The sequence below is a fragment of the Ranitomeya variabilis genome, chromosome 1 (assembly GCF_051348905.1).
Source record: "Ranitomeya variabilis isolate aRanVar5 chromosome 1, aRanVar5.hap1, whole genome shotgun sequence".
Classification (NCBI taxonomy): domain Eukaryota; kingdom Metazoa; phylum Chordata; class Amphibia; order Anura; family Dendrobatidae; genus Ranitomeya; species Ranitomeya variabilis.
Genome location: NC_135232.1, coordinates 401,801,208 through 401,827,883, shown reverse-complemented (window position 1 = coordinate 401,827,883; position 26,676 = coordinate 401,801,208). Strand labels below are relative to the sequence as shown.

At 43.0% G+C, this 26,676-nt stretch overlaps 1 protein-coding gene across 1 annotated transcript in view; it reads right to left on the bottom strand.

Moving 5' to 3' along the window:
- JAK2 (Janus kinase 2) overlaps nt 1-26,676 on the bottom strand; it is a 337,554-nt gene that overhangs the window by 127,454 nt on the left and 183,424 nt on the right. Inside the window, exon 4 of the mRNA XM_077249154.1 lies at nt 1,364-1,481. Within this exon, the coding sequence (XP_077105269.1) occupies nt 1,364-1,481 (118 nt within the window). The remainder of the gene's footprint in view (nt 1-1,363; nt 1,482-26,676) is intronic.

The window sequence follows — 26,676 nt, the reverse complement described above, 5'->3', positions numbered from 1 at the left end:
GGGAGCCAAACAATGTAGTAATGTTAAAGAGGTTGTCCGGTCTTAAACTACAAGTCTGCAGTCACAATATGCTATGTGACTGCAGACTTGTGCTTCCCCACATTGCGCGCACTCTGCGTTGTGAGCACACTCCAGTACCAGTTGATCTGCATACTTCCAGCCACATTCCGACTAGACTGTATCTGGCCATGATCAATACACTTGCATTGATCAAGGCTGTGCCTATCTAATCGGGATGTGAGTACATGTATGCAAATCACATACTTGCTGTCACATGCCCACCGCCGACACCAAAGAATCCTCACAGCACACAGTGGGCGCGATGTGAGAATTCACACATCTGCACTCATATAAAGTGACTGCAGACTCTCAGCTTAAAACTGGACAACCCCTTTAAGTCATACTGTGTTAAGGAGTTAAACTATTGGTATGGCTGTGTAGGTTATAGATCATCAATAAAATTGATACCCATTTTGTAATAATCTGATGTGCCATTGCTGAAAACCCACATGCAATTTAGCCAGAAAGTGCACCGGGGGGGTGTCAATAACAGTCTGTTCTGTGGGACAGGGAAGCAAATATGAAGCATTCCGATTGACACCCATGTTTCACTGATCCCCCATTGCCTGGTACGGCCAAGTCTGAGCCTCAAGCACAGATAGCTGACAATGGGATTCAGCATTTTCTGATGTGTGAATAAATGCATCCAACTCTATGGGTCAGTGTGAAGTCCAGTTGTTCCGAGTAGATGACAATATATTATAAAGAGCAGATGCACAAAAAAACTTCTCAGAGACATATTTATGTACAGATGTGTTCTTCCCCAGCTTTCCTCTTGTCTAGACATGCTGAGACGAGTAGTGCAAAAGGACAAGCTTTGAAAACCAAAAATATGTAATTCCAAAAACTTTGTTGGGCTAGGTTCCTATATGTTGGCACCCAATGGATTTGATGTGAATTGCTAGCTTGTCATGATAATGTATAGAATTTGCATTGTGAGATGCTGGATTCCTAAATGATACTGTATACATGAAAAGAAATGGGTGGACACATCTGCATCTGTATATATAGCATGGTCTCAGTTTCATTATCCTTCACATGCAAGTAACAAGGACAGGAGATAACAATGATCCATAAAAGCAGAAAACACCATCTGTCAACCTATCCGAGATCTATTATTAGCCAATGAGCCTTCTAGTCCATGACACACTGGTCTAGCAGTGTGTATTAAGGAGGATGCTTGTTCAAAACCGATAACAAAATTGCTTTTGCTGCAAATAAGACAAGGAGGTCAAAAGCAAGAAATAACAAAAAGAAGAATTCGTAGAGATGCTCATTTGCTGCAAAAATTTAAGATTCTTACCTGAGCAAACAAATAAGACATGACAAAGTCATCAAGAATTGGACTTTCAGATCCCCTTGTAACTCCATAACGAAATGCTCTGCTGCTCCCATTACTATACCAGTGTGGAAAATAAAACCTGAATGAAAAAATAGGCACATGGTCAAAGGAATGGTAAAGCAAATAATTCATTTATGCACATTATCTTACCCCCGATGGTGGTTTGCACGTTAACCCCTTCATGACCCAGCCTATTTTGACCTTAATGACCTGGCCGTTTTTTGCAATTCTGACCAGTGTCCCTTTATGAGGTAACTAGATGGTGGCCCGATTCTAACGCATCGGGTATTCTAGAATATGCATGTCCAGGTAGTATATTGCACAGCCCACGTAGTATATTGCCCAGCCACGTAGTATATTGACCAGTTACGTAGTATATTGCCCAGCGACGCAGTATATTGCCCAGTTACGTAGTATTTTGCCCAGTGACGTAGTATACCGCACAGAGCCACGTAGTATATTGCACAGCGACGTAGTATACAGCACAGAGCCACGTAGTATATTGGCCAGTCACGTAGTATATTGCATAGCTACGTAGTATATTGCCCAGCCACGTATGTCACAGGTTAAAAAATAAACATATACTCACCTTCCGAGGGCCCCTTGTAGTTCTGTCGCCTGTGTGCGGTTGCAGGCGGCAGCTTCCGGTCCCAGGGTGTGATGACGTAGCAGTCACATGACCGTGACGTCATGGCAGGTCCTTCTCGCGCAGGCGCGCAGGACCTGTGATGACGTCGCGGTCACATGACCGTGACGACATGGCAGGTCCTTCTCGCATACCATCCTTGCCACCGGAACCTGCCGCTTGCATGGAGCGGTCACCGGAGCGTCGCGAGGAGCGGGAAAGGTGAGTATATAATGATTTTATATTTTTTTTATTATTTTTAACATTAGATGTTTTTACTATTGATGCTGCATAGGCAGCATCAATAGTAAAAACTTGGTCACACAGGGTTAATAGCGACGGTAACGGAGTGAGTTACCCGCGGCATAACGGGGTCCGTTACCGCTGGCATTAACCTTGTGTGAGCGGTGACTGCGGGGAGTATGGAGCGGGCGCCAGGCACTGACTGCAGGGGAGTAGGGAGGGACTAATCGGACAGTGGCAGTCGCTGATTGGTCGCGGCAGCCATGACAGGCAGCTGGCGAGACCAATCAGCGACTTGGATTCCATGACAGACAGAGGCCGCAACCAATGAATATCTGTGACAGACAGAAAGAAAGACAGACAGACAGAAGGACAGACAGAAAGACGGAAGTGACCCTTAGACAATTATATAGTAGATAACTCAGGAACGCTTCAATGGATCCCAGCGGTTCTGAAATTGTTTTTTCGTGACATATTGGGCTTTATGTTAGCGGTAAATTTAGGTCGATAATTTTTGTTTATTTGTGAAAAAAAATGGAAATTTGGCAAAAATTTCGCAATTTTCAAATTTTTATTCTGTTAAACGAGAGAGTTGTGTGACACAAAATAGTTAATAAGTAACATTACAAACATGTCTACTTTACATCAGCACAATTTTGGAAACAAAATTTTTTTTTTTTGCTAGGACGTTATAAGGGTTAAAATTTGACCAGCGATTTCTCATTTTTACAACTAAATTTACAAAACCATTTTTTTTTAAGCACCACCTCACATTTGAAGTCAGTTTGAGGGTTCTATATGGCTGAAAATACCCAAAAGTTACACCATTCTAAAACTGCACCCCTCAAGGTGCTCAAAACCACATTCAAAAAGTTTATTAACCCTTCAGGTGTTTCACAGTAGCAGAAGCAACATGGAAGGAAAAAATGAACATTTAACTTTTTAGTCACAAAAATGATCTTTCAGCAACAATTTTTTTGTTTTTGTTTTGTTTTTTGTACAATTTGTCCTGAGTACGCCGATATCCCATATGTGGGGGGAACCACTGTTTGGGTGAACGACAGGGCTCGGAAGGGAAGGAGCGCCATTTGACTTTTTCAATGAAAAATTGGCTCCAATCTTTAGCAGACACCATGTCGCGTTTGGAGAGCCCCTGTGTGCCTAAACATTAGAGTTCCCCCACAAGTGACCCCATTTTGGAAACTAGACCCCCCAAGGAGCTTATCTAGATGCATAGTGAGCACTTTGAACCCCCAGGTGCTTCACAAATTGATCCGTAAAAATGAAAAAGTACTTTTTTTTCACAAAAAATTTCTTTTAGCCTCAATTTTTTCATTTTCACATGGGCAACAGGATAAAATGGATGCTAAAATGTGTTGGCAAATTTTTCCAGAGTACACTGATACCTCATATGTGGTCACAAACCACTGTTTGTGCACACGGCAAGGCTCGGAAGGGAAGGAGCGCCATTTGACTTTTGAATGAAAAATTAGCTCCAATTGTTAGCGGACACCATGTCGCGTTTGGAGAGCCCCTGTGTACCTAAAAATTGGAGCTCTCCCACAAGTGACGCCATTTTGGAAACTAGACCCCTCAAGGAACTTATCTAGATAAATAGTGAGCACTTTGAACCCCCAGGTGCTTCACAAATTGATCCGTAAAAGTGAAAAAGTACTTTTCTTTTCACAAAACATTTCTTTTAGCCTCAATTTGTTGATTTCCACATGAACAGCAGGATAAAATGGATCCTAAAATTTATTGGTCAATTTCTCCTGAGTACACTGATACCTCACATGTGGGGGTAAACCACTGTTTGGGCACACGGCAGGGCTCGGAAGGGAAGGAGCGCCATTTGACTTTTTGAATGAAAAATTAGCTCCAATCGTTAGCGGACACCATGTCGCTTTTGGAGAGCCCTTGTGTGCCTAAATATTGGAGCTCCCCCACATGTGACCCCATTTTGGAAACTAGACCTCCCATGGAACTAAATTAGATATTCGGTGACTACTTGAAACCCCCAAGTGCTTCACAGAAGTTTATAATGCAGAGCTGTGAAAATAAAAAATCATTTTTCTTTGCTCAAAAATTATTTTTTAGCCCGCAATTTTTAATTTTCACAAGAGTCACAGGAGAAATTGGACCCCAAAAGTTGTTGTCCAGTTTGTCCTGAGTACGCTGAAAGCCCATATGTGGGGGGGAACCACTGTTTGGCAACACACATCGGGGCTCGGAAGGGAAGTAGTGACGTTTTGGAATGCAGACTTTGATGGAATGGTTTATTTGCAGAGCCCCTGATGTGCCTAAACAGTAGAAACCCCCCACAAGTGACCCCATTTTGGAAACTAGACCCCACAAGGAACTCATCTAGATGTGTGGTGAGCACTTTGAACAACCAAGTGCTTCAAAGAAGTTTATGACGCAGAGCCGTGAACATAAAAAAATCATTTTTCTTTCCTCAAAAATTATGTTTTAGCAAGCAATTTTTTATTTTCAGAAGGGTAACAGGAGAAATTGGACCCCAATAGTTGTTGCGCAGTTTGTTCTGAGTATGCTGGTACCCCATATGTGGGGGTAAACCAATGTTTGGGCGCACGTCAGGGCTCGGAAGGGAGGGAGCACCATTTGACTTTTTGAACGCAAGATTGGCTGGAATCAATGGTGGCACCATGATGCATTTGGAGACCCCTGATGTGCCTAAACAGTAAAAAAAGAAAATCAATTCTAACTCCAACACTAACCCTGACACACCCCTAACCCTAATCCCAACTCTATCCATAACCCTAATCACAACCCTAACCCCAACACACCCCTAACCCTAATCCCAACTCTATCCATAACCCTAATCACAACCCTAACCCCAACACACCCCTAACCACAACCCTAACCCCAACACACCCCTAACCTTAACCCCAACCACTTTAACCCCAACACACCCCTAACCCTAACCATATTCCTAACCACAAGCCTAATCTTAACCCTATTTCCAACCCTAGCCCTAATTCCAACCCTAACTCTAATTCCAACCCTAAGGCTATGTGCCCACGTTGCGGATTCCTGTGAGATATTTCTGCACCATTTTTTAAAAATCTGCAGATAAAAGGCACTGCGCTTTACCTGCAGACTTACCGCGGAATTCCAGTGTTTTTTGTGCGGATTTCACCTGCGGATTCCTATTGGGAAACAGGTGTAAAACGCTGCGGAATCCGCACAAAGAATTGAAAATACGCGTTTCCGCGCAGTATTTTCCGCACCATGGGCACAGCGGATTTGGTTTTCCATAGGTTTACATGGTACTGTAAACCTGATGGAAAACTGCTGCGGATCCGCAGCCAAATCCGCACCGTGTGCACATAGCCTATTTCTAACCCTAACCATAGTTCTAACCCTAATTCTAACCCTAACCCTAACCCTAACCTTAGCTCTAACCCTAACCCTAGTTCTAACCCTAACCCTAGTGGAAAAATAAAAGTAAATATATTTATTTTATTATTGTCCCTACCTATGGGGGTGATAAAGGGGGGGTTCATTTACTATTTTTTTTTATTTTGATCACTGTGATAAAACCTATCACAGTGATCAAAATGTACCTGGAATGAATCTGCCAGCTGGCAGATTCGGCGGGCGCACTGCGCATGCGCCCGCCATTTTGGATCGGAGCACGGGGGTGGGATCGGAGCACGGGGGAGTGGACAGGACGGGGGAGCGAACAGGAGGATGGAGGGGGAGGGGAGCGGAGCGCAGGACGGAGGTCTGGGGAGATCGGTGGCGGGGGGGGGGGGGGGGGGGGCAGATCAGGTTTTCCAGCCATGGCCAATGATACTGCAGCATCTGCTATGGCTGGATTGCAATATTTCACCAGTTTTCATAGGTGAAATATTACAAATCGCTCTGATTGGCTGTTGAAAGTGAAACAGCCAATCAGAGCGATCGTAGCCGGGGGGGGGGGGGGTGAAGCCACCCCCCCTGGGCTGAAGTACCACTCCCCCTGTCCCTGCAGATAGGGTGAAATTGGAGTTAACCCTTTCACCCGATCTGCAGGGACGCGATCCCTCCATGACGCCACATAGGCGTCACAGGTCGGATTGGCACTAACTTTCATGACGCCTACGTGGCGTCACAGGTCGGGAAGGGGTTAAAAGGAACCAGTTAGCAGGATCGTGCACAGTAGCCTACAGACAGTGTCAGGTCAGCGCCATTATACTGAATAAAATGATACCTAGGTTGATGAAATCCGTCTTATGGTTGTTTCTTGATCTTTATTTTCAGTTTTGTGTTAATGAGATTCTCGTGCCCTAAGGCAGGGCTGGGGTATGTGGTGTTGATTAGATATTCATAATGCAGACTGCTGACAGGTCACTGATCCCTCACTGACCTGCCCCCTAGTTTACATAATGAATTCCATCACATACTGAATAAAAAAAAAAAAGCTTCTCTAGGCGGGCACCATTTTCAAATTGCCTTTTTTATTTTAACTGTGCTGAGTTAAATAAGCAGAAGTGATTAAGTGCACATAAAACATGCAACTATACTGCAGCGCAGGTGCCAAGGCCGGCTTTTTTATGCGTTTTTTCATGCACCTTTGTAAATCCGTAGCGCTAAATAAAGATGTTAAAAAAATATATAAATTGTGATATAATTTCCTTGTTCAACCTCTTCAGCCAGATACCCTCATTAATATTAAATAAACACACACACAGCAGCTTATGTAGGAGCATTAACATAATTAGCCTACATATGCTGTAACAAAGCAACTGTCAGAAATCTTCGTGAAATGCAATATCTGTTTATTTTAAAAAAAATTGAATTAACAAAATTGCGTGGGCTACCGCATAATTTTACTAACAAGCAGGGGGAAAGCCAACGGCTGATATTATTCTGGGAAGGAGAAAATTGTCAAAGGTTCCCAGGCTATTAATATCAGCTCTCAGCTGTTTGCTTAGCCTTTACTGGCTAGCTTACAGGGGAACCCCTGAAAAAAATTGACATGGGGTCCCCCTATAAAATCGAACCAGTAAAGGCTAGGCAGACAGCTGCAGGCTGACATTAATAGCCTGGGAAGGGGCCATGGATACTGTCATCCCCCCCAGGCTAAAAACATAATCTCTCAGCCGCCCCAAAAATGGCGCATTTTATAGATGTACTAATTAACCTGGCACTTAACCTCGCTCTTCCCACTTGCCCTTCAGTGGTGGCAAGTGGGGTTCATGTCACCTTTGTATTGTCAGGTGACATCAAGCCCACAGGTTAGTAATGGAGAGGCGTCTATAAGACACCCATCTGGTACTAATCCTATAGTTCCATGGTAAATAAAGACAGGGCCAGAATAAAGTCCTTTATTTGAAATAATCACACAGACTCCTTTATTGAATCTAAATTTACCATACTTACTGAACACCTAGTCCCCAACACCCTCGTCTCCTGCAAACAATAAAAAAATAATAAACCAACATATAATACTATCCTGTCTGACGTAGTCCATTTAATACCATGTCCCACGGCGATTTCAGGTGTAGAACAGTCACATCGGGAGATGTGACCGCTCTACCTGCCCTCCGACGATACACTTAAAGGAGGTAATCGCACCCGCAGTGTATCACTGAGCCGTCGTGAGAGTTTACCGGAGTTCATCAGCTGATCAGCTCCCGTGCTCACACTTACAGCACTACCACTGTGTGAGAACTTCACACAGCGGTGCCGTGAGAGCACCAGAGCTGATCAGCTGATGAACTCCGGTGAACTCACACGGCGGCTCAGTGATACACTGTGCAACCGATCACCTCCTGTCAGTGTATCGCCGGCGGCCGGGTAGAGAGGTCACATCTCCAAATGTGACTGTTCTACACCTGAGATCGCCGTGTGACACTCAGTATTAAATGGACTACGGCAGAAAGATAAGTATATGTTGGCTTATTATTTTTTTATTGTTTGCAGGAGACGAGGGTGTTGGGGATTAGGTGTTCGGTGAATATGTATTTTGTATGTGAATACATAAATATTTAGATTTTTTTTACAATTGAACACAGACGCCAGATGATGAGACTATTCTCCCATCATCGGCTCATGCTGTCACTGTTATATGTGACAAAACATGTAGCTGGATGGGAGTAGTAGTCCCAACAGATGACGCCTGGGTACCCACGTCGCATGGTACACACACATGCACATTTTCTCCGCCCACACACACAGGAACATATTCTCCACACACACATTCTCCGCCCACACACACGCACATATTCTCTGCCCACAAACTCTTCCTCCTTCTGACATTATCTCCCTTTGACAAATCGCAGCGTTTTTGGCAGAACATCTGCTGCAAATATGCAAACCTTTTTACACCTGTGTTTTGCTGCAGATTTGACTGACTCAATTGAAATCAATGAGTCAAAAACGCTGCAGAAACGCAAAAGGAATTGACATGCTGGAGAAAATAAAACACTGCAAATACAGAAGGCAATTTACTGATCATGTGCACAACACTTTAGGGTTATCATTGAATTACCTTGCTTTAGCATTCCATTGCGTTTCTGGAACATTTACACGTGTAAGAAAAAGCCATGAAAACACATCGTATGCACATAGTCTAACACAAGACTGAAAACAAAGATTTAAGAACAACCAAAAGATGGATTTCATCATTTTATTCAGTATAACAGCGCCAACCTGACACTGTCTGTAGGTTACTGTGTACAATCTTGCTGACAGGTTCCCTTTAATCCCTTAACCCCCCCGAAGGTGGTTTGCACGTTAATGACCGGGCCAATTTTTACAATTCTGACCACTGTCCCTTTATGAGGTTATAACTCTGGAACGCTTCAATGGATCCCAGTGATTCGGACATTGTTTTCTCATGACATATTGTACTTCATGTTAGTGGTAAAATTTATTTGATATGACTTGCGATTATTTTTGAAAAAAAAACACGGAAATTTGGCAAAAATTTAGAAAATGCCCTTAAATCACAGAGATATGTCACACAAAATACCTAATAAGTAACATTTCCCACATGTCTACTTTACATCAGCACAATTTTGGAACCAACATTTTTTTTGTTAGGAAGTTATAAGGGTTAAAAGTTAAACCACGATTTCTCATTATTACAATAGCATTTTTATTTTTTTAGGAACCACCTCACAATTGAAGTTGACCACTTTGGGGGGGTCAATATGATAGAAAATATCCAAAAGTGGCACCATTCTAAAAACTGCACCCCTCAAGGTGCTCAAAACCACATTCAAGAAGTTTATTAACCCTTCAGGTGCTTCACAGGAATTTTTGACCTTTTTGGAAAGTATACCCCTTGGGAAATTTATCTACAGGTGTAGTGACCGATTTTTACTCCATGGGTATTTTCCAGAAACAAGAAAGCAGCATTGAAAGTTGCTGAGTGAAAATTGCAAACTGTCGTTGTAGTGACCAGTACACTGTAGTGACCAGTACGTTGTAGTCACCAGTACATTATGCCCAGCCTGTGCTTCTGGAGGCATACACCCGCAAGTTAGGCAGGCTAATATCGCTTCAGAAATGTCAAACGTGGATGCTATATGTGGTTTAGGCACAATGTGGGGCTCATAAGGGAGGGGCGCAATTGGATTTGTGAGCGGAGAATTTGCTGAATTTTTTTTGGAAGCTGAGGAGCCATTTTGCTTTTCCAGAGCCTTTGTACTGCCAGTAACATGGAAGAGCCCTATATTTCTGTTAACAGATGACAGACCTGAGTGGGGACTTGCTTTTTTTTTTGTGGATTGAGATGAAGCTTTCATTGGGACCATTTTACACAACATTTGAGATCACATTTATCCAGCGCTCTACGCTGACCACTTACTTTGGGGTTTCCATCTAAATCTGAGTGACGTGCTGAAACCTCCGAGGGATCCATTCACTATAATGAGGCAGCAGAGTTACTCTGGACTCCGTCTGGCCTCTGTTCAGTGGTGTCCATTTTAGAAGTGCACAAAACTGTGGCCGACGGTACTTTTATGCAATCCTAAAAAAACGGATACCGCCGGATCACAGGTCAGACTGCGGCCACAATGCCTCATTCTGTTTCATTATAGGGAATCTTCTGCCAGAGGTTTCATCTGAATCACGTATTTCGGAGATTTACACAGAAACCCTGGTGCTAGCGCTAAAAGTGCGCCGAGCCTTACTGCAATCTTTGGGAGGCAGAATAAAAAAAACAACAGATGAATAATTGGTTTTATTTTTTTTACGCCATTGATTAGGCAACTTGCGATTACAGCGATACCAGATTTATATTGGGTTTTTATGCTTGGCTGCTGTCACACACTAAATGACGCTTTTATATGCAAAAAAAAAAAATAGTTTTTTGCATCACCATATTTTGATAGCTATAATTTTTCCATATTTTGGTCCCCAGAGTCATGTGAGGACTTGTGTTTTGCGGGACTAGTTGATTAGTTTTTATTGGTACCATTTTTGGACATGACATTTTTTGATTGCTTTCTATTCCGATCTTTTAGAGGCAGAATGAACAAAAAACAGTTATTCAAATTTTTTTTTATTTTTTATTTTGGGGGGGAGGGGGGGCAGGGGTTCATGCCGCTCCGTGTGTGGTAAAATTGATAAGGCAGCTTTATTCCTCGGATCAGTACGATTATACCTTATTTATATCGTTTTTTTTTTTAAAATGGTTTGGCACTTTTACACAATAAGAACTATTTTATAGACAAAAATAATTATTTTTGCATCGCTCTATTCTGAGAGCTGTAACTTTTTTATTTTTCCGCTGATATATATGGCTTCTTGTTTCTTTGATGGACAAGATGACATTTTCAGCGGTACCGTCCTTATGTTTATCAGTCTTTTTGATCGCATCTTATTCCACTTCATGTTCAGCGGTATGATGATAAAGCATTGCTTTTTGCCTTGTTTTTTAATTTATTTTTTATGGTGTTCACTAAAGGGGTTAATTAGTGGGACAGTTTTATAGGTCGGGTCATACCAAATATGTGGACTTTAATTGTTTATATTTTTTTTAATTGTTTATATTTTTTTATTCAAATATTTATAGATACAGTACTTTTTGATTTTATTTTTGATTTTTAAAAATATTTTTACAATTATTTAAAACAAAAAAAGGTCTTTTTTTTTTTTTTTACTTCGTCCCACTATGGGACTATCATTTTTTGCAGGCCGATCGCTTCTACAGCATGGGGAAGCTGGATCATCCCCATGCTGTAGAAACTGTCAGCTCCGCAATGACAGGGAAAGATTCTGGTCATGCACTGAGCATGATCTGCAAGTTTCCTTGCTCTGGTGACCAAGATGTGATGACATCGAGTCCCCATGGCAACGATCGGGACCCCACGAGGTCTCTGATCCAAAGGCAGAGGGGCTGTCAGCCCTCTGCCGGCTCCTGGAATGCTGCAATCTCATTCGGTCACAGCATTTCAGGGGTTAAAGTAACGGTGTGCGATCGCGCGGTTATAATAATCTGTCCCTGGTCAAATAGGATCAGGTCACATGGAAGGATTATTTAGTCCGATGTCAGAAAGGTGTTAAAGCAGTTGACCACTTGTGTTTTTTTGTTATCTAACAAAAATGTTGAAGAAAGGCTTGTGTGGTCATTGCTTATATTGCAAAGTTCATATTATATAGCACTGTGTACTTACAATTGCTCATTTTGCCTTTCTACCCAGCTAATTCTTCTCTTATCCATTAGGGCTGACATCAAATGATTACTAAAGGACTTAATGAATCCTTCTAAGCTGTACAAACAGGAGCTCAATTTTCTCTGCACAAGTTACTGTAAATGTCCCTGGCAGGGGGAGGAGGGAATAATAGGGATTTTTAAGCTAAAGTATATTAGAAAAAAATTAGATCATGACATTAGAGATTTAGGATTAAAATAAATCTTCGTTTTGGACCACTCCTTTAGGCCGGTTTCACACTTGCGTTTAGGTAGAGTGCGTAGGGCTGCTTACTTCCTCCCTTAAGTTCTGCCTGCTTCCACATGCATCCTGCGTACCTCTCTTTAACATTGGGTGTGCAGGGAAATGCGTGGTATGCAGATGCGTCCACATGCGGCGTTTTGATGTGCCTGTCGAACGCAACATGTTGCATTTTCTTGCGGTCGGCGGGCACGTCAAAACGCTTCAAGCAGAGGCATACGCATACAACGCAGTCCATGCGTACCCAATGTTAAAGATAGGTACGCAGGATGACGCAGGACGCATGCGGAAGTAGACGAAGCAGAGGCGGAGGAAGTATGCAGCCCTATGCACTCTACCTAAACGCAAATGTGAAACCGGCCTTAAGCTTTAGATGGGTGTAAAAAAAAAAAAAAAAAAGAAAAAGGAAATTTTTGGTCCAGTTGCAGGAAGCCCAGCTATGCTTCTGGTCACATGAGAGCTGTTAATTTGGTTTGTAAGCTCCGACTGACTGACGATGATGGACTCCACTGTCAAATGGCATACTGCAGAGATTTTCAGCTATATTTAGAACAGTAACAAACAAAAAAGTTTCATATCTAAAATACGTATATGTGGTCGTGTGACATAAACCAAAAAATAAACATATATATATATATATGTATATATATATATATATATATATATATATATATATATACACACTCCTGAACATTAAAATTGCAATATCAAAATGGAAAAGTCATGGAATTATGAACATCAATGAACATCACAGGATCAATAGACATGTTAAAAGGGGTTATTGGGGCATAGGTATGTGATGACCTATGTACAGAATAGGTCTTCAATAGCCGATAGATATGGGTCCGAAACCTGGGGCCCTTCCAATAAGTTGTTTTTTTGCTATAGTGGTGGTTGGATGTAAACACTTTGAAGGAAGCTGCTGAGCGCTGCTCTATTCAAAGTTTAGCGCCAGTTTCCGGATACAGAAACACAGCTCCTGCTGTTTTGAATAGAAGACGTACTGCAATTGACATCCTAGATGTGCTTGATGGGAGAAAAGTATGGAGATACTGCAGACCACGGTAGCACGTAGGCAATGCAAGCTGTTCACAGTAATATAAGCAATATGTGGCCTGGAATTGTCGAGTTGAATAAAGACTCCTGGGACACACTGGAGAATTGGCTGTACCACGGATTCACGATTGATCCATTCTGTACTGCTAGTAAAATTGGTACAGTAAAATTGGACGTCACATACCAAGTCTAATGTGTCAAACACCAACAATCATAAGGCATTTGCACAACATTTGGCTACAAACCAAACGTACAGCTACAGGTGTTCAATTAACCTCACATCAATACTCTCAAAGGCTGTTGCAGGACAAGACCACATTGGAGGTCAGAATGGAAGTCTACTGGTCTAGAGATCACATGGGTAACAAAATGAAGGATCCTTCACAAAGGACTATCACACTATCCAACTTCCAGGATCGTGGTGTGGAGTGGTAAAATTTAACTAGATGGACCCTGATGGGGACTAACAGCAGAAGTTACACTGATTTGGTTGTGCAATCAGTGGTATATGAACATTTTTCTCTCTCTCTCTCTCTATATATAGTACAGAGCAAAAGTTTGGACACCTTCTCATTTCAAGATTTTTCTGTATTTTCAGGACTATGAAAATTGTACATTCACACTGAAGGCATCAAAACTATGAATTAACACATGTGGAATTATAGACTTAACAAAAAAGTGTGAAACAACTGAAAATATGTCTTATATTGTAGGTTCTTCAAAGTAGACACCTTTTGCGTTGATGACTGCTTTGCACACTCTTGGCATTCTCTTGATGAGCTTAAAGAGGTAGTCACCGGGAATGGTCTTCCAACAATCTGCAGGTGTGTTTGGGGTCATTTTCTTGTTGAAAAATAAATGATGGTCCAACTAAAGGCAAACCGGATGGAATAGCATGCTGCTGCAAGATGCTGTGGTAGCCATAATGGTTCAGTATGCCTTTAGTTTTGAATAAATCCCCAACAGTGTCACCAGCAAAGCACCCCCACCCCATCACACCTCCTCCATGCTTCACGGCGGGAACCAGGCATGTAGAGTCCATTCGTTCACCTTTTCTGCATCGCACAAAGACAAATGTGTGTGTGTGTGTGTGTGTGTGTGTGTGTGTGTGTGTATAGATAGATAGATAGATAGATAGATACATATATACACATACTCACACACACACACACACACACACACATACACACACAGCTCAAAAAAATACAGGTAACACAAACAACAGAATATAACTCCGAGTAAATCAAACTTCTGTGAGATCAAACTGTCCACTTAGGAAGCAACACTGTTTGACGATCAATTTCACATGCTGTTGTGCAAATGGAATAGACAACAGATGGAAATTATTGGCAATTATCAAGACACACAATAAAGAAGTGGTTCTGCAGGTGGGGACCACAGACCACATCTCAGTACCAATGCTTTCTGACTGACGTTTTGGTCACTTTTGAATGTTGGTTGTGCTTTCACACTCGTAGTAGCATGAGACGGACTCTACAACCCACACAAGTGGCTCAGGTAGTGCAGCTCATCCAGGATGGCACATCAATGCGAGCTGTGGCAAGAAGGCTTGCTGTGTCTGACAGTGTAGTGTCCAGAGGCTGGAGGAGCTACCAGGAGACAGGCCAGTACACCAGGAGATGTGGAGGAGGCTGTAGGAGGGCAAAAACCCAGCAGCAGGACCGCTACCTCAACCTTTGCGCAAGAAGGAACAGGTGGAGAACTATCGGAGCACTGGCAGAGCCCTGCAAAATGATCTCCAGCAGGCCACAAATGTGCATGTGTCTGCACAAAAGGTTAGAAACCGACTCCATGAGGATCGTCTGAGTGCCTGACGTCCACAGAAGGGGGTTGTGCTCACAGCCCAACACCGTGCAGGATGCTTGGCATTTGCCACAGAACACTAGGATTAGCAAATTCGCCACTGGCGCCCTGTGCTCTTCACAGATGAAAGCAGGTTCACTAAGCACATGTGACAGACGTGACAGAGTCTGGAGACGCTGTGGAGAACGACCTGCTGCCTGCAACATCCTTCAGCATGACCGGTTTGGCAGAGGGTCAGTAATGGTGTGGATGGCATTTCTTTGGAGGGCCGCACAGCCCTCCATGTGCTCACCAGAGATAGCCTGACTGCCATTAGGTACCGAGATGAGATCCTCAGACCCCTTGTGAGACCATATGCTGGGGCAGTTGGCCCTGGGTTCCTCCTAATGCAGGACAATGCCAGATGTGGCTGGAGTGTGTCAGCAGTTCCTGCAAGATGAAGGCATTGAAGCTATGGACACGCCCGCCCGTTCCCCAGACCTGAATCCGATTGAACACATCTGGGACATCATGTCTCGCACCATTCAACAACGTCACGTTGCACCACAGACTGTCCAGGAGTTGGCGGATGCTTTAGTCCAGGTCTGGGAGGAAATCCCTCAGGAGACTATCCGCCGCCTCAATCATGAGCATGCTCAAGCGTTGTAGGGAGGTCATACAGGCACGTGGAGGCCACACACACTGCTGAGCATCATTTCCTTGTCCTGATGCAATTCCACTGAAGTTGGATCAGCCTGTAACTTCATTTTCCACTTTGATTTTGAGCATCATTCCAACTCCAGACCTCTGTGGGATATTAGTTGTGATTTACGTTGATAATTTTTAGGTTTTATTGTTCTCAACACATTACACTATGTAATGAATAAAGATTTACAACTGGAATATTTCATTCAGTGATATCGAAGATGTGGGATTTTAGCGTTCCCTTTATTTTTGAGCAGTATATATACACACACATTCTATTTTTTTTTTAAGTCGTATGATCAAGAAAGTTGCCATAGGAATTAGCGTAGAACAAAGTGCATGGACAAAGCACCACTAGGGAAAGTGGGTTAACATAGGAGGTAAGAAGAAATCCTATCAAGACTGTCTGCCAATTATGCTTTATTTATACTCGGCAATAAGCAATTGCAAAATTGCAGACAAATGCTTGAAAACAGATTGCTCCCCCAAAACAACCAAAAGTGATTTACATGTATGACAACCTCATTATGGAGCATAGTGGTTCAGTGTGCGCAGAAGTGAAGAGAGGCCAGCATTCCTTACTTTGCATTTGTACACATTTGCACAGGAGTTGGTAGAAAAGCGCTTGTTGTTCTGTGCCATTTACTAGATCCAGCTGACCTCTCGACTAACAGGCCTGAACAAGGTTCCTTTCTTCTAAACAGAGCGCTCTTATATTCATATACAAAATATGATATCCAATTATGAATACATCCTTAATTCAGCTTGTAAAAATGGTCACTGAGAATGTAGAGCTGCAGAGTACCATCAGTCTGTGGATTTCTGCCCCCTCTTCTGCGTACAAATGACTTCACTTTTATAGGCTGTGTGCACACGTTGCGCTTTTTTCATTATAAAAACGCATAAAAAACGCATACATATGCATCCCATCAATAATGCATTCGGCAATTTTTGTGCACATGATGCATTTTTTTTCTGCGAAAAAAAAAGCATTGCGGTAAAAAACGCATCATGTTCATTAATTTTGCGGATTTTTCAAGTTTTTCCCGCTATTTAATGCAGTGGGAAAAAAACGTGCAAAAAACGTGTCAAAAACGCAAAAAAAACGCATGCGGATTTCTTGCACAAAATGTCCAGCTTTCTTATGGAATTTTCTGCAAGAAATCCTGACGTGTGCACATACCCTTAGCGCTTCTAAACAAAAACGGTTACACATTCCCAATATCTTTTTATTGCTTTGTATCAGAATTGTCTTCTCCTCCCCCCCCCCCCCATTTGAAACCCACTAACTGTAGCATGCTGCAATTCTAATCCAATTTTGAGAAAATGGCTAAGGCTAGTTTCACACTAGCATTTTGAGGAGCTGCAGAGGGCTGAATACTTCCTCCGTGAAGCCCCGCCCTCGGCCGCACCTCCGCCGCTAGCTCCGCCTACTTCTGCATGCGGCTTGCGTACCTATCTTTAACATTAGGTATGCAGGTCGTGCGGCTGTATGATGATGCTTACGCATGCATCGTTTTGACGATACGGAGAAAAAAAAGAAATTGCTACAAGCTGCATCCTATGCTGGTCGCCGCATCGTCAAAATGACGCATGCGGAAGCAGCCACATACAGCCGCAAGACCTGCGTACCTAATGTTAAAGATAGGTACGCAGGTCGCATGCAGAAGTAGGCGGAGCAAGCGGCGGAGGTGCGACTGAGGGCGGGGCTTCACGGAAGAAGTCCGCAGCCCTCCGCAGCTCCTCAAAACGCTAATGTGAAACCGGCCTAAGACTCTTTTCAGACTGCGTTTTTTAATATGCTTTAACCAGTACATGACTGGGAAATTTACTCCCCCTTTCCTTCGTGACCAGAGACATTTTCAGATTTTTATCATAGATGTGCCACTAACCCCTTCCTGATATTTGCAGTATACACGTCATGGTCGGGAAATACTTTTCTCCTGATACCCTTGTGAAAATAAAAAAAGTTGGGGGCTAAAAGATCATTTTTGTTGAAAAAAAAGTAACTTTTTATTTTCACGGCTCAACTTTATAAATTTCTATGAAGCATCTGGGGATTCAAGGTGCTCACCACACATCTAGATAAGTTCTTTAGGAGGTCTAGCTTCCAAAATGGGGTCTCTTGTGGGGTTTTCCACTCATTAGGCACATCAGGGGCTCTCCAAACGCAACATTGTGTCCACTCTCAATTCCAGACTATTTTCCGTTGGAAAAGTTAAATGGCGCTCCTTCTCTTCCGAGCTCTGTCATGCGCCCAAACAATGGTTTTCCCCCACATATGGGATATCGGCAAACTCAGGAGAAATTGCACAACAAATTTGGGGGTTTATTTTCTCCTGTTACCCTTGTGAAAATAATAATAATAATAATAATAATATAAAAAGTAACATTTCTGTGAAAAAAACTTAATTACCGTATATACTCAAGTATAAGCCAACCTGAGTATAAGCCGAGGCACCCAATTTTGCCACGGAAAACTTGGTAAGCTTATTGACTCGACTATAAGCCAGGCCTGCATTGTCCTCTCATCCCTGTCCTGGTATGCATGGCTCCCCCGTCCAGTCCTGGTATGCATGGCTCCCCCATCCTGTCCTGGTATGCATGGCTCCCCTGTCCTTTCCTGGTATGCATGGCTCCCCCATCGCTGCACTGGTATACATGGCTCCTTATCCCCTATCCTTGCATGAATGGTTCCTATAAAAAAAAAAAAAAAAAAAACCACAAAAAAACACACATTACTCACCTTCCACGCACCATCTCGTTGGCCCCGGCGCCCTCACAGCATCTCGATGGTCCCGGCAGCTCTTCCTGTGCCGAGCGATCACCTGACCCTGCTCATTAAGGTAATGAATATTCTCTCCATGCCCATTAGAGTGGAGAAGCGAGCATATTCATTACCTTAATGAGCGGGCCACGTGATCGCTCGGCACAGGAAGAGCTGCCGGGACCAACGAGATGCTGCGAGGGCACTGGGACCAACGAGATGCTGCGAGGGCACGCAGGAGGGTGAGTAGGATGTCTTCTGGAAGCTGGCGGCTGCAGGTGTCACTGTGTGCGTTATAAGAAAAATGAATACTCATTTCTCTTTAGCAGCAGCACAGGCTGCAGCCACAGCCGCCGGCTCCTGCCTTGGTCACCCGCTGCTCCCCCGCCGACTTTCTGGAACAATTAACTCGTGTAGAAGCTGAGGGGGGGGGGGGGCGGTGTTTTCAGCACAAAAAATGTGCTGAAAAACTCAGCTTATACACGAGTATATACGGTATTCATGATTTCTTTCCACATTGCTTCAGCTCCTGTGCAGCACCTGAGGGGTTAATAACCTTCTGGAATGTGGTTTCGAGCATCTTGAGGGGTGCAGTCTTTGAAATGGTGTCACTTTTGGGTATTTTCTGTCATGTATGCCCCTCAAAGTCACTTCAAATGTGATGTGGTCCCTGGTCCCATAGTTTTGCAAATTTTGTTGTAAAAATGAGAAATCGCTGGGCAACCTTTAACCGTTATAACTTCGTAACAAAAAAAAAATCTGTTTCCAAAATTGTGCTGATGTAAAGTAGACATGTGGGAAATGTTATTTATTAACTATTTTGTGTGATATGATTCTCTGAATTAAGGGCATAAAAAAAGTTTGAAAATAGGCAAATTTTCGTTTTATTCACAAAATAAACGCAAGTCATATCAAAGAAAATTTAACGCGATCATAACAGAAAATATCCAAAAAAGACTATTCCAAAAACTGCACCCCTCAAGGTACTCAAAAACCACATTCAAGAAGTTTACTAACCCTTCAGGTGCTTCACAGGAATTTTTGGAATGTGGAAGGAAAAAATAAACTTTTACATTTCCTTCACAAAAATTTTCCTTTAGACATCTTTTTTTTACTTTCGCAAGGGTAACAGTAGAAAAAAGAAAATACATTATGTTGTGCAATTTCTCCTGAGCATGCCGATACCCCACATGTGGGGGAAATCTACTGTTTGGGCACACAGTAGGGCTGGAAAGGAAGGAGCGCCGTTTGACTTTTTGAATGTAAAATTTAATGGAATAATTAGCGGACACCATGTCGTATGAAGAGCCCCTGATGTGCCTAAACAGTGGACATCCCTCCAAAAGTGACACCATTTTGGAAACTAGACCCTCTTGGAACTTATCTAGATGTGTATTGAGCACCTTGAACCCACAAAAGTTTATAGTATAGAGCCGTGGAGAAAAAAAAATAATAAAAAAAAAAAAATCAAGAAAAATTGAGAAATTGCTGCATCTGCATACAATTTGTTGTGCCATGTGTCCTGCATATGCCGATACCCCATATGTGGGGCAAAACCACTGTTTGGATGCACAGCAGGGCTTGGAAGGGAAGGAGAGCCAATTGACTTTTTGAATGCAAAATTTGATGAAATAATTAGCGGGCACCATGTTGCATTTGCAGAGCCCCTGATGTACCTAAACAGTGGAAAACCCCAACAAGTGATAACATTTTGGAAACTAGACCCCTTATGGAACTTCTCTAGATGTGTATTGAGCACCTTGAACCCCCAAGGTGCTTCACAGAAGTTTACAACGTTAAGCTGTGAAAATAAAAAAAAATCAAAAAAAAAAATCACTTTTTTCCCACAAAAATCTATTTAGCTACAAATTTAGTACTTTCACAAGGGCAAAAGTTGAAAATGGACCTCTAACATTGTTGAGCAATTTCTCCTGAGTTCAGCGATACCCCATATGTGGTCGAAAACTGCTTTTGCAATGCTCAGAAGGGAAGTAGCGCCATGTTACAGTGCAGATTTTGCTGCACTTGTTTGAGGGTGCCATGTTATATTGACAAAGTCTCTGAGGTGCCAGAACAGTAGAACTCCCCATAACTGACCCCGTTTTACCATTTAACCCCTTCATGACCCAGCCTATTTTGGCCTTAATGACCTGGCCGTTTTTTGCAATTCTGACCAGTGTCCCTTTATGAGGTAATAACTCAGGAACGCTTCAACGGATCCTAGTGATTCTGAGACTGTTTTTTCGTGACATATTGGGCTTCATGTTAGAGGTAAATTTAGGTCGATAATTTCTGAGTTTATTTGTGAAAAAAACAGAAATTTGGCGAAAATTTTGAAAATTTCGCAATTTTCACATTTTGAATTTTTATTCTGTTAAACCAGAGTGTTATGTGACACAAAATAGTTAATAAATAACATTTCCCACATGTCTACTTTACATCAGCACAAGTTATAAGGGTTAAAATATGACCAGTGATTTCTCATTTTTACAACACAATTTACAAAACCATTTTTTTTAGGGACCACCTCACATTTGAAGTCATTTTGAGGGTTCTATATGGCTGAAAATACCCAAAAGTGACACCATTCTAAAAACTGCACCCCTCAAGGTGCTCAAAACCACATTCAAGAAGTTTATTAACCCTTCAGGTGTTTCACAGCAGCAGAAGCAACATGGAAGTAAAAAATGAACATTTAACTTTTTAGTCACAAAAATGATCTTTTAGCAACAATTTTTTCAGTTCCCAAGGGTAACAGGAGAAACTGGACCACGAACGTTGTTGTCCAATTTGTCCTGAGTACGCTGATACCTCATATGTGGAGGTAAACCACTGTTTGGGCGCACGGCAGGGCTCGGAAGGGAAGGAGCACCATTTGACTTTTTGAATGAAAAATTGGCTCCAATCTTTAGCGGACACCATGTCGCGTTTGGAGAGCCCCCGTGTGCCTAAACATTGGAGCTTCCCCACAAGTGACCACATTTTGGAAACTAGACCCCCCCAAGGAACTTATCTAGAAGCATAGTGAGCACTTTAAACCCTCAGGTGCTTCACAAATTGATCCGTAAAAATGAAAAAGTACTTTTTTTCACACAAAATTTCCTTTAGCCTCAATTTTTTTATTTTCACATGGGCAACAGGATAAAATGGATCCTAAAATTTGTTGGGCAATTTCTGCTGAGTACGCCGATACCTCATATGTGGGGGTAAACAACTGTTTGGGTGCACGGCAAGGCTCGGAAGGGGAGGCGCGCCATTTGACTTTTTGAATGGAAAATTAGCTCCAATCGTTAGCGGACACCATGTCGCGTTTGAAGAGCCCCTGTGTGCCTATACATTGGAGTTCCCCTACAAGTGACCCCATTTTGGAAACTAGACCCCCCAAGGAACTTATCTAGATGCATAGTGAGCACTTAAAACCCCCAGGTGCTTCACAGAATTTTACAACGCAGAGCCGTGAAAATAAAAAATAATTTTTCTTTCCTCAAAAATGATTTTTGGCCCGGAATTTTTTATTTTCCCAAGGGTAATAGGAGAAATTGGACCCCAAATGTTGTTGTCCAGTTTGTCCTGAGTACGATGATACCCCATATGTGGGGGTAAACCACTGTTTGGGCGCACGGCAGGGCTCGGAAGGGAAGGCACGCCATTAGGCTTTTTGAATGGAAAATTAGCTCCAATCATTAGCGGACACCATGTCGCGTTTGGAGAGCCCCTGTGTGCCTAAACATTGGAGCTCCCCCACAAGTGACCCCATTTTGGAAACTAGACCTCCCAAGGAACTAATCTAGATGTGTGGTGAGCACTTTGAACCCCCAAGTGCTTCACAGAAGTTTATAACGCAGAGCCATGAAAATAAAAAATAATTTTTCTTTTCTCAAAAATGATTTTTTAGCCCACAATTTTTTATTTTCCCAAGGGTAACAGGAGAAATTGGACCCCAAAAGTTGTTGTCCAGTTTCTCCGAAGTACGCTGATACCCCATATGTGGGGGTAAACCACTGTTTTGGCACACGTCGGGGTTCGGAAGGGAAGTAGTGACGTTTTGAAATGCAGACTTTGATGGAATGCTCTGCGGGCGTCAGGTTGCATTTGCAGAGCCCCTGATGTGCCTAAACAGTAGGAACTCCCCACAAGTGACCCCATTTTGGAAACTAGACCCCCAAGGGAACTTATCTAGATGTGTGGTGAGCACATTGAACCCCCAAGTGCTTCACAGAAGTTTATAACGCAGAGCCGAGAAAATAATAAATGTGTTTCCTTTAATCAAAAATATTTTTTTAGCCCAAAATTTTTTAATTTTCCCAAGGGTAACAGAAGAAATTTGACCCCAAAAGTTGTTGACCAGTTTCTCCTGAGTATGCTGATACCCCATATGTGGGGGTAAACCACTGTTTGGGCAGATGCCGGGGCTCGGAAGGGAAGTAGTGACGTTTTGGAATGCAGACTTTGATGGAATGGTCTGCAGGCATCATGTTACGTTTGCAGAGCCCCTGATGTGCCTAAACAGTAGAAATCCCCCACAAGTGATCCCATTTTGGAAACTAGACCCCCCAAGGAACTTATCTAGATGTGTGGTGAGCACGTTCAACCCCCAAGTGCTTCACAGAAGTTTACAATACAGAGCCGTGAAAATAAAAAAATCATTTTTCTTTCCTCAAAAAAGATGTTTTAGCAAGCAATTTTTTATTTTTACAAGGGTAACAGGAGAAATTGGACCCCAATATTTGTTGCCCAGTTTGTTGTGAGTACGCTGATACCCCATATGTGGGGGTAAATGTTGTGAATTTGCTTTTTGCTCCCTCTAGTGGTTACTAGTTTTTTGACTCTGGTTTTTCTGTCATTCCTTTTATCCGCACCTGGGTCGTTACTTAGGGGTGTTGCTATATAAGCTCCCTGGACCTTCAGTTCAATGCCTGGCAACGTAGTTATCAGAGCTAGTCTGCTGTGCTCTTGTCTACTGATCCTGGTTCCAGTTATATCAGCTAAGTCTGCCTTTTGCTTTTTGCTATTTGTTTTGGTTTTGTATTTTTGTCCAGCTTGTTCCAAATCTATATCCTGACCTTTGCTGGAAGCTCTAGGGGGGCTGGTGTTCTCCCCCCGGACCGTTAGACGGTTCGGGGGTTCTTGAATTTCCAGTGTGGATTTTAATAGGGTTTTTGTTGACCATATAAGTTACCTTTCTTTATTCTGCTATCAGTAAGCGGGCCTCTCTGTGCTAAACCTGGTTCATTTCTGTGTTTGTCATTTCCTCTTACCTCACCGTCATTATTTGTGGGGGGCTTCTATCCAGCTTTGGGGTCCCCTTCTCTGGAGGCAAGAAAGGTCTTTGTTTTCCTCTACTAGGGGTAGCTAGATTCTCCGGCTGGCGCGTGTCATCTAGAATCAACGTAGGAATGATCCCCGGCTACTTCTAGTGTTGGCGTTAGGAGTAGATATATGGTCAACCCAGTTACCACTGCCCTATGAGCTGGATTTTTGTATTCTGCAGATTTCCACGTTCCTCTGAGACCCTCGCCATTGGGGTCATAACAGTTTGCCAGGCCAGTATTAAATGTTTAATGCATTGCAGAAGAGGGATTATAAGAAAGAAGATTCTGAGTTTTTTTTTTTTTTTTTCTTCTTCCCCTTTACCTCAGAGTGGCTATGCTTGCTGCAGACATGAATGTCCAGACCTTGATTACAAGTGTGGACCAGCTGGCTACTCGTGTGCAGGGCATACAAGACTATGTTATCAGAAATCCTAGGTCAGAACCTAAAATACCGATTCCTGAACTGTTTTCCGGAGACAGGTTTAAGTTTAGGAATTTCGTGAATAATTGTAAATTGTTTTTGTCCGTGAGACCCTGTTCATCTGGAGATTCTGCTCAGCAAGTAAAAATTGTTATTTCGTTCTTACGGGGCGACCCTCAGGATTGGGCTTTTTCGCTGGCGCCAGGAGATCCGGCATTGGCTGATCTTGATGCGTTTTTTCTGGCGCTCGGTTTACTTTATGAGGAACCCAATCTTGAGATTCAGGCAGAAAAGGCCTTGCTGGCTATGTCTCAGGGGCAGGACGAGGCTGAAGTGTATTGCCAAAAATTTCGGAAATGGTCCGTGCTGACACATTGGAACGAGTGTGCACTGGCCGCTAATTTTAGAAATGGCCTTTCTGAAGCCATTAAGAATGTTATGGTGGGTTTTCCCATTCCCACAGGTCTGAATGATACTATGGCACTGGCTATTCAAATTGACCGGCGGTTGCGGGAGCGCAAAACCGCAAATTCCCTCATGGTGTTGTCTGAACAGACACCTAATTCGGTGCAATGTGATAGAAAAACCGCAAATTCCCTCATGGTGTTGTCTGAACAGACACCTGATTTAATGCAATGTGATAGAATCCTGACTAGAAATGAGCGGAAAATTCATAGACGCCGGAATGGCTTGTGCTACTACTGTGGTGATTCTACACATGTTATCTCAGCATGCTCTAAACGTATAGCTAAGGTTGTTAGTCCTGTCACCGTTGGTAATTTGCAACCTAAATTTATTCTGTCTGTAACTTTGATTTGCTCACTGTCATCTTATCCTGTCATGGCGTTTGTAGATTCAGGTGCTGCCCTGAGTCTCATGGATCTCTCATTTGCTAAGCGCTGTGGTTTTACTCTTGAACCATTAGAAAATCCTATTCCTCTTAGGGGTATTGATGCTACACCATTGGCAGCAAATAAACCGCAGTATTGGACACAGGTTACCATGTGCATGACTCCTGAACACCGCGAGGTGATACGTTTCCTGGTTTTACATAAAATGCATGATTTGGTTGTTTTAGGGCTGCCATGGTTACAGACCCATAATCCAGTCCTGGACTGGAAGGCTATGTCAGTCTCAAGTTGGGGCTGTCGTGGTATTCATGGGGATTCCCTGCCTGTGTCTATTGCTTCTTCTACGCCTTCGGAAGTTCCGGAGTATTTGTCTGATTATCAGGATGTCTTCAGTGAGTCTGAGTCCAGTGCACTGCCTCCTCATAGGGACTGTGACTGTGCTATAGATTTGATCCCAGGCAGTAAATTTCCTAAGGGAAGACTGTTTAATCTGTCGGTACCTGAACATACCGCTATGCGTTCATATGTCAAGGAGTCTCTGGAGAAAGGACATATTCGTCCGTCTTCTTCCCCTCTTGGTGCGGGATTCTTTTTTGTGGCAAAAAAGGACGGATCTTTGAGACCTTGTATTGATTATCGACTTTTAAATAAGATCACTGTCAAATTTCAGTATCCTTTACCGCTGTTGTCTGACTTGTTTGCCCGGATTAAGGGTGCCAAGTGGTTCACCAAGATAGACCTTCGTGGTGCGTACAACCTTGTGCGCATTAAGCAAGGTGATGAATGGAAAACCGCATTCAATACGCCCGAAGGTCATTTTGAGTACTTGGTGATGCCTTTTGGGCTCTCCAATGCGCCTTCAGTTTTTCAGTCCTTTATGCATGACATTTTCCGGAAGTATCTGGATAAATTTTTGATTGTTTATCTGGATGATATTTTGGTTTTTTCTGACAATTGGGATTCGCATGTGGAGCAGGTCAGGTTGGTCTTTAAAATTTTGCGTGAAAATTCTTTGTTTGTCAAGGGCTCAAAGTGTCTCTTTGGTGTGCAGAAGGTTCCCTTTTTGGGGTTCATTTTTTCCCCTTCTGCTGTGGAGATGGACCCAGTCAAGGTCCGAGCTATTCTTGATTGGACTCAGCCCTCGTCAGTTAAGAGTCTTCAGAAGTTCTTGGGCTTCGCTAACTTCTACCGTCGTTTTATCGCTAATTTTTCTAGCATTGTGAAACCTTTGACGGATATGACCAAGAAGGGCTCCGATGTAGCTAACTGGGCTCCTGCTGCCGTGGAGGCTTTCCAGGAGTTGAAACGCCGGTTTACTTCGGCGCCTGTTTTGTGCCAGCCTGACGTCTCACTTCCCTTTCAGGTTGAGGTGGATGCTTCGGAGATTGGGGCAGGGGCCGTTTTGTCGCAGAGAGGCCCTGGTTGCTCTGTTATGAAACCTTGTGCCTTTTTCTCTAGGAAGTTTTCGCCTGCCGAGCGAAATTATGATGTGGGCAATCGGGAGTTGTTGGCCATGAAATGGGCATTTGAGGAGTGGCGTCATTGGCTCGAGGGTGCTAAGCATCGTGTGGTGGTCTTGA